Source organism: Ictalurus furcatus, chromosome 13 (genome assembly GCF_023375685.1).
Source record: "Ictalurus furcatus strain D&B chromosome 13, Billie_1.0, whole genome shotgun sequence".
NCBI classification, from domain to species: domain Eukaryota; kingdom Metazoa; phylum Chordata; class Actinopteri; order Siluriformes; family Ictaluridae; genus Ictalurus; species Ictalurus furcatus.
Genome location: NC_071267.1, coordinates 20,644,714 through 20,653,838, shown reverse-complemented (window position 1 = coordinate 20,653,838; position 9,125 = coordinate 20,644,714). Strand labels below are relative to the sequence as shown.

Here is a 9,125-nt window from a genome sequence, read left to right as displayed (position 1 = left end):
TCTGATATTAACTGACACCCCTGGAAGCCCCGCCCCTTCCTCCATCTCATATTAGTATTTTTGACTTATTAGTATTAGTTTTCTCGTCTCGACTTTATTTATTTATTTATTTATTTATTTATTTATTTTATTAAAAGATACGCTGATGAAGCACTGATGCGTTCTGTCAATGAGAATGTTTTTGAGTTCATTAATGTGAAATAAAAGCCATTAATGTAGGTTTGTCTTAGCTAACATTAAAGAAGTATATAGGTAACATAAGTTCTGTTTTTCTTTTTTTAATTAACCTTAATATATATATTAGGGATGATGCAGAAAATGGTCAAAAGTACTTTTGAAGTACAGTATTTTTTTTCATCTCCAATTTAGATTAAGCATACAACGAATTGTCAAATCCAGCACATTACACCCAACTGCATAATCGGTTCTGGCACACGTTCTACACCGGATGCCCTTCCTGACGCAACCCTCCCCATTTTCCGGGTTTGGGACCAGCACTGAGGGTGCACTGGCTCGTGCAACACTCCAGTGGCTGGAGTTGGTTACCTGACCAGGAATCTCACGCTTCACCACACACTAGCCACTAGTCCATCAAAGAACCACACATTTTTATTAACTGCTATAGGTAAAATGATTTTCCTAAAATAGGAAGAACAAAAGTGTGCATGTAAACTTTTTCTAGTCTTTACATCTTAACTAAAACAAGCGCCTGGTTACCGTAAAACCCGGTATATACACACACTCCGAGTTTGAAAATGTAGTGTGTTTTGACACCACCCCTCACACACTATAACTTTATTTTGTTGTTTTTTTCATCTATTGTGTGGCTGTAAGCTTCCTAGTGGATTGTGGCTATAAGGCAGGTAAAGATTTCTGATAAAGTCGAGAAGCAGAGGTCAGCCACCCACACTTCCAAGACAGCTTAGTCAAGAGGACAGCATATCACTTTCAGCACAGTCGCTCCCTTCATTATAGCCGTGGGCTTATTACGGAATCTGCGGTGCTTGCTGCTGTTCTTGTCAGACGCTGGTCACACTACAGGGGAACCGGCACTGCAGTCAGCGGGGGGACGCTGCAGTGTGATCAATGGAGTGTGTTTATTTCACTCCACACTTTTTTTCTTCTCTCATTCGTCCCTATCGATCAGAAGTGCTGATGTGATGTATGGGCTGACCCGGCCGAAGCCCCCTGGGTAATTAGCTAACATGCTGCTGGAGGAGTATTTACAGGGAGCCGGTGCGCTAGCATATTCATCAGGAATCTTTGCACTTGTACTTCACTGACTGCATCAATCAACGCTGTAGCATGCAGGCTAAATGAGCTGCCCTTTAAGTACACTAGCACACTTCTAAACGTTCCTTGTTAACCAGTTCTTCTTAGTCATGCCTTTCTCTAACATATCCTGAAAGGAAAGCGGGGAAAAAAGGAAAGTTTCCTCTACCAAAGCTCTAAGCTAGGCTGTAACAATAAAATTGTCTCACTAACTTTAGTTGTTTCTGCATTGATCCGTAATAATGAGCTCTACCATTGCTTCATAATTCTTTAGAAACACCGTCTGAACACCTTATGAAGATGGAAGAGGAATTTAAATACTGACTGGTGTGTGTTTGGAAAATCAAAGACAGCATTTTAAGTGTGTATATATCATGCTTGAGGAAATCAGCCCTTTAGTCCTACTGATAAATGGACAGTAAAGCTTATAGGCATATTTATTACTACTTTAAATCTTCTGCTTCATGCAGTGGCTATGAAAATGATGTCAAGGTCATTCTGTGCACACTGTGTGTGTGTGTGTGTGTGTGTGTGTGTGTGTGTGTGTGTGTGTGTGTGTGTGTTCATACGTATGTATGTCATGTTAACCGAGATGAAACTGCCTCAAGTCTCCTTGAGCTTGGTCTCTTGATGACAAAGTGCCTTGATGATAAAAGCGCCTTTGGCCGTATCATAAATCTTTTTACAATTAATGACAAAAACATGTGAAAATGGGTTTGGAAAATGAATCCTTTGTTTTCATGGTTTAAAGGGTTTACAGCAGACTACTCGTACATACTGTATCTCCTGCATAAGTAATGAAATGCAAAAGTAAAAGACTGAAGAATGATAAAAGCCACGATTTTCTAAAATGTCTTGAAATTTGATATTCTTTAGTAACCAGTTGCTGACACGGTCATTGTTTGATGCCACTGTTCCTTTGAGGAAACCCAATTCGATTTTGTCTATTCTTTTTTTTTCAGTGAACAGCCTGGCTCGGTCCAAATACTGCTGACAGACAATCAGGAGGAGGTGTGGGAAGTCAATCAAGACGCATCCCTTGGCCTGCCACCTCCTGCCCAGACGAAGCCACTCACCTCTAATTCACTTAATTCACTAAAGTCACTTAACACTCCACACACTCCCATACCTCAGCCACGTCCACAAGACCATACTCAAGGAAATCAGTCAAAGAAAGACACTGAATGGGGTGGTGTGAAACTTTCCGATGTCCTGCAGGCCTCAGGAGGGCAGATCAGAACCATCCATAAGCACCTGGCCATCTCTATGCCATCTCTTCCCCTGGAATTCTGGGGTGTTCTGGATGAAGATGAAGAGCTTTCCCAGCACCAGCAGCCTTTAGCTTCCTCTTCTCCATCCCCTGCTTCATCCCTATGGAGGGGCACTTCTGACAGCCCCCATCCTAATGTAGCAAACACATTGCCTCAACCTGAGAACAGTGTATATGAACACCCCGGAGCCCCCATATGGCAACCTTTACGCAACCCTCCCTTCCCTCTCTCACCTGTGTTATCCCGCTCCAGCCCTAGACCCGCCCCTCCTCCTATCACAGCTCGTCATTGGTCCTCCTGGAGCCTGGACCGCCCCGATGCCGTGGTCACGCCCCACGAGACCCCACCAGATCAGAGCCATCTCATTAGACCTGCTATCTCTCCACGCTCACATGGATGGAACGGTCCACCCTATAGTCCAATGAGCTCTAGGAACAAGAGTATCAGAAAGTTTGCCAGCTCTCAATTTGAACCAAAACTGGAGGCTGAGGCTGCAGAGTATGAGGAGAATGAGCTTTCAGAGCTGGACTCGCTGTATCAGGCTAGTCTGCGAGCAGGCCGTCGTCTTAGCCCGGCCGCTGGGAAAACAGGTATGTATCGTTTGCGGTTCGTGTACTAATTAGCCTTGGTGGCACATTTTTAAGAACGTTACATTTTCCTTTTTTTGGCATTTTAAAACCTGTTTTGTCTTTTGCTCATATTTATTCAATTACTTTGAGCTATATATGATGACCTACATATATGACGTATTTGATAGATTTGGGATTAACATCCATTTTCACATATGAGATCTGCCAAAGACGGTTTAGTGGCTGATGAAACATGTTAGTTCTGTATTAGAGCGCACAGAGGATTATGAGTGTATTGCACCGTGTTGTAATTTGCTTGCCTTGTTCAGTGACTCCTGCAGCATGGCAGCTCCTCTCTGGGGTGGGACGCTCACAGACCCCCACGGCTGAGCTGGAGAGAACTGCATTCGGAGCACCAGGCTCTCGCAGCTCCATTGCACACACAGACATGGTGAGACACGTGTGTGAATACACACGACACTTTTTCCACTGGGTGTACATGTATACAAGTTTATTTCTATCCACCTGTTGTTGTTTTTTTTTTTAATATTCAAATTCATACTAATATGTAATGTTGCATAAACAAAGCCTACTGAAGAAATTCCAAATAAATGTATGTACACTAACAGTTAAAAGCACAGAAAAGCGGTTTTCTTTATCGTAACTATTTTTCTATTATTTAAGAATAATGATGAAGACATTATTAACTCTATTAAATATCACAAGAAAAGTGGTCAATATATCAAAAGTTCCCGAATGGAACGAAAACTCGTTGTTTTGTCGAAATCCAAGCAGCCGTCAGAACAAACACAAATGAAATTCGCTTGGCAAAAAGAAAATGGACTTAAATGGCACACAAGAAAGCAATTAGCTTCCAGCAGTGGGTAATTTTACTTTGTGCTAAGTTCATCTTGGTGACTTGGCTTTCATTTTTATTTCTTTATGACACTTTGGATTGTTCCTTGTTTTCAGTGTGCTTTGTTCTTGGGACTAGTGTGTGCATGTGTTTTTTTTCTATCTAGCCAGTGGATGACAGGCAGTATGATCCTGATCACCTGCGCCGCATTGCTCGCAGTCTGAGTGGGACCGCAGTTGGACGTAGACAGGACCGTCTTGCTGTCTCACACAGCTTTGTATGTATCTTTCACACAGATGTGTGTGTGTGTATTATATATATATATATATAATATTTCATAATATTTCACAATATTTCACAATATTTCATAAAGGCTCCTTGCATTTATAAAACATTCCCCACATATTCAGAGATGGTGCAAGGAGCTGAACCTCAGCTTGCTCATTAGAGTAATTTAGGTTTATAATTTGAAACAAGGGCTTAGTGAAGCTTATTCATAGCACACAGAGGAGGATAGCACAGGTGCTAAAACTAACTTCGAGGTGACAGGCTGTTTGAGGGACTGCGTGATGAGGGAATGGGATATGAGCTCTGGAAATCTGACTCTAGTGCCACTGTCATCAATTCACTTTGTGTGTTTGTGAGTGTGTATATGTGTGCTGCCTGTTACCTGCCAGTCAGATTTTATCGTTTATTAGATGCTCCCTTGTGTGCAGTACATACCATTTAATCAAATCACATTGCTACTGACAATTTGTGCTTCCCCACTCTGACAATAATTCAGTATAGTTCTAGGTTGTATGGTGACTATGATTATAAAACATGAACCGTGATACTAGTGTGATTTCACTGAGGTATTTCCTGATAACTATGGTTAGTAGATGTTAAACCATAATACTTCTCTTGTTTGTAGTGCATAGGGTAACCACTTTTAAGGTTTGTTCAACTAGTATAGTAAAAAGTGCTGGAGCTGTTACATGCCCAATCAATACACAGCACCATCAGTAGTGCTTTTATCAAACATTTCTGTTTTAATAGTGTTTACTAGAGGAGTGAATTACAGTGAGGTTGATTAGATCACACAATTTATGTTGTTACATTTTCTTATATTTCAAAATACAAATACAATTACATGTGCAGTTTGTGATATATAAGTGCTTCTAGACATACAATAGTCATATACAGTATACAGTAATATCTTAGGGGGAAAAAACTATTTCACAATATTGCCATGTAAACTTTAACCAACTGACGATGGTATCGGGAATCGGCAAAAAAGATACCATCTATTGAAATAGCTATTAAATTGAAATGTTTCTCTATCTTTAAGAGCTTTAGACGTGACAAGCAGCACATCTCTCTCTCTCTCTCTCTCTCTGCTTCACCTGTCTTTCTCCGTTTCGTGTACGAAGGGTCAGATTTCCTGCTTAACACAGCTTTTGATACAGCAGGTGAAAAATCGCTTGCTCCTCTTGCGAGGTAATCATAGTAACAGCAATGCTACAGATAGCACATGGACAGCAATAATTGTGCCATTATTTTCAACTCCCAGGCGACAGATCAAGGATAGAAAATATCTAACTGTAAATAAAATCTAAAAATGGTTGACCACATTTTCAGCAAAATATAAACATAACCATGGGGGGCAGTAAAGTTTTCAACTGAGAAACACGGAGGCCGTGTCTTGCCAGGCAGCCATTGCTAGAATTTCCAACTAGACTATTCAGTATATATATATACAGCATAGTATTTCAGCAAGGTCCCGATGCTATCCAAAACTTAAGGCTATTGCCAATTTTTTTGTGACCTTGTGTGAAATATACCATTGAGGACTTTTATTTTTACTAATACTAAGTCCCTAGTATTTTGTACAGTATAGAAGACGGCATGATGATACTATCGATAACAATGGTATATTTCACACACTATCACGAAGCTATTTGCATCATTTTTTTTCATTTTGGACTTCTCAGCTTTCTGGCCTGGAAATGAGCTCCAGGGATTGTCAGTGTTTCTGTGTTTTCATTGCAATTGCAATTTGCCTCTCAGGCAGCAGAGGGCTCTAAATAAGATAAACTGGTCCTCTAAATGCCCCTTAGTACATACAAAGGATAATCTACAGATTAAACCAGCTGCTATAATGTAAATGTCTTGAGGTGGTGTATATATAGTAGTTACACGTTAATGTTTGATTACAGTTGAATAAGATGCGTTTTTTTGGTTTTTTTTCCATCACTGCATCTGTTACTGTCAACATGGTGCACTAATGTGTCCAACATGGCTTACTCTGCGGGCATATTGTGACAAATCAGAAGCCTGTGAAGGCTTTCCCCCAATAACACCCTCTACATACATGCAAAACACATAGACAATGAGTACTGACTGTCATTCTGACTTATACTGCCATCCTGTGTCCACATCCTTTAACCTCCATATGTCTACTCATTCTAACATACCTTTAATGCGAACTTATATTTGTCCTTCTGCTCAGTATGTGTCTGTCTGTAATAAATATGTATGTTTTGCATGAAGAACACATCATGTCACACTTCTTGCCCATGTCTCTTACTCATGCAGTCCCCCTGTGTGCCCATCAGTCCATCATGCCTTCCATCTTTCTCATTTCTATTCACTTGTCTCAGCCTTGTGTGACCGCCCGAGGTAAATCTGTCTCATTCTTCACCTCCATGCTCTGAGGCTATTCTCACAGTGCTTTCTGCTTACTAATGCTAATTTCATTGCTTTAAGTCTGAGTGTCAGGAGTTTGATCAAAGCCGTCCTGTTCTATATTGTGCTTCTTGATATTGAGTCTATTCGTATGTGCATTTTTGAAGTTCACTTTCGATTTGCTTGAAATCCTGTTCTTCACACTCGACCATCCTCCTCCCTTGCAGGACGTGTCCAGAGGGTCACCAAGTTTCTGGCTGTGTCTAACTGGGGTCAAGCTCAGTCCAGTCCACCAGTGAAATGTGACAGAGCTGTACCACTGGCATCCTGGGCAGCAGTCTCCTTGGTGTCCTAGGCCCACCTACAACACCCTCCATCTTTATGATTCCTGCAAGGATCCCTGCACATACAAATAATAAGTAATTGCTAGAATGTTGTAACAGAGATTAATCCCAGTGACCCTAGCTTTTAGCTACACTAGCCCACTGGAGCACTATCAGCTCTGGAGGGCTGGATCCCTCTTGAAGCCCAAAATCCTCCTGTAGCTATAGCCCCGACTCTGTTTCTCGGACCATGATGGGCTCCCATCATTTCCTTTATTCATGTGGCGTGTTGCCTACTGCGTCTTCCTTAACTATTTCCTCTCTTTAACTTTTTTCCCCACTCAGAGTGTGGTGGGCTGCTCTGCCTTTTTCAGTGTTCATGTATAATGGATCTGGGTCAGCCTCCTCTTCCTGCCTCTGTCCTGCATAGCAGTGTTTTAAAGTGTGTTAAAGCGTGTTTCCTTCCTGTCCACAGCATGGTGAAGGGAAGGGCAGAGCTTATTTTCTTCCTTGTTCAGTTCACTGTTTGGGATAATGTGATGGACTAAGTAGCTGTGTGTGTGTGTGTGTGTGTGTGTGTGTGTGACTGTGTGTATGTGTATGTGTGTGTGTGTGGGGGGGGGGGGGGGGTATGGGCGCTAACAGCATGCTGTGGTACAAGAAAGGCTTTGAGCCTTGGCTCTCCCGCAGCGAGCCATCCTACCCTGAACACTTAACTTAATTAAACGCACTGCGTGGGGCTGCAAAGCCGGCGAGATCCAGCAGCATCCTGGATAACTTTTCAATATCTCTGAGGTCTGTTTAACTACTGCACATGATTAATGTGTGTGTGTGTGTGTGTCTCTATTTAACACTTAGTTAGGCCAAATGTCCCCATGATGATAGAAATACAGCATTGACAGTATTAACATTGTGTGGACATTTGGTCATCATTTTCCTTTTCTTTTTTTGTTTCTCAATATGAATGCAGCTTTTCTTTGAAAAACTAAAAAAATATTTTCTTTTGGATACTGAAGTTAAGGTTAGGATTAGGTTTAGATGTAGCATAGCATTATTTAGCTACAATACTATACAAGTTAATGGAAATAACCCACTTTTGTGTGTGGGCAAGAGTGTGGGAGAGGCCATCCATCTTCGGCGACGCCCATGTAAAAACCCACAATGAGCTCAAGCAAACCCTCCACATCGCATCCTTTCCTCTGACATTTTTAAAGGATTTCTTTTCTTTCTCTCTTGTTCTAGAATGAACTGACCCACTTTTTCTAGGGTGATGGACAAGTAGCTCATAGTTTGTACTGATTTATTGACTGACACGCATACTTACTTACACACCCTGTAAAAAAAAAAAGAGAGAACAGTTGAAGGAGCTGTCCTTATTTTTATTTTTATTTTTTTTTGTATTTCTTCGTTCCTCGGCTCTGGCGCTTGGTCAGAGCACGCATGTATCCGTGCAGCCCTAGTGTGGAAAGCGGACGGGAATAACTCGACCTTTTCTTCCTCTTGTATGGGCATTCCCTGTAGCACACACCTGTTTTCTGTCTAGTGTTACAGGCAAAGACTGCTTCACTCCTTTTGACTGAATATACACTAATCAATGAATTTATTGTCAAAGAAAAAAAATATATGAACACTATGAAATACTTACAAATTATTCAGAGGAATGGAGAAACTCTACTTTATGACGTTATGGAATGTTAATTCATTTTAGTGGTTCTAGTTACTATCTGCATTAAGACGAGTATAGTACACTTCAGAAGTGTAAAGCTGGAGTCAAACTGCTATTTGAATTCTATTGACAGTTCTCCCATTTGTATAGGGAGATATGCCAAGTTAAGCTTTCTTTATATTTCTTTTGTAACCTGCATTGACACTGATAACGTAGCTATGAGGCTGATACAATGTAGTCGAGTATCTGTAGTAAGTACATCTGGCCTGGAGAAGGGTCATAGTCATTCCATGTAGTTTTAGTAAACATTTCTTTAGCGAAATCCTGATTTAATTATAAAAATCCAAGTTAAAGAATGTTTGGCCCTGATAGCTACTAAAATGTAGTAGAAACAACTTGAAGCCCTTATGAGTGTTTCCAGAATTTATGAACATTTTGCACAAGAGGTACTTTATTGTACTTTATGCTATGAGCATATTGTAATATAAAGAAATAATTGAA

The 9,125-nt window shown here is 40.9% G+C and overlaps 1 protein-coding gene across 1 annotated transcript in view; it reads left to right on the top strand.

The window, feature by feature from the left end:
* The window catches only part of usp54b (ubiquitin specific peptidase 54b), an 85,286-nt gene extending 77,733 nt beyond the window's left edge, over positions 1 to 7,553 (top strand). Inside the window, exons 16-19 of the mRNA XM_053640566.1 lie at positions 2,235 to 3,133; positions 3,442 to 3,563; positions 4,135 to 4,245; positions 6,863 to 7,553. Coding sequence (XP_053496541.1) covers positions 2,235 to 3,133; positions 3,442 to 3,563; positions 4,135 to 4,245; positions 6,863 to 6,934 — 1,204 coding nt within the window. The 3' untranslated portion in view covers positions 6,935 to 7,553. The remainder of the gene's footprint in view (positions 1 to 2,234; positions 3,134 to 3,441; positions 3,564 to 4,134; positions 4,246 to 6,862) is intronic.
* The last annotated feature ends 1,572 nt before the right edge of the window (positions 7,554 to 9,125 follow it).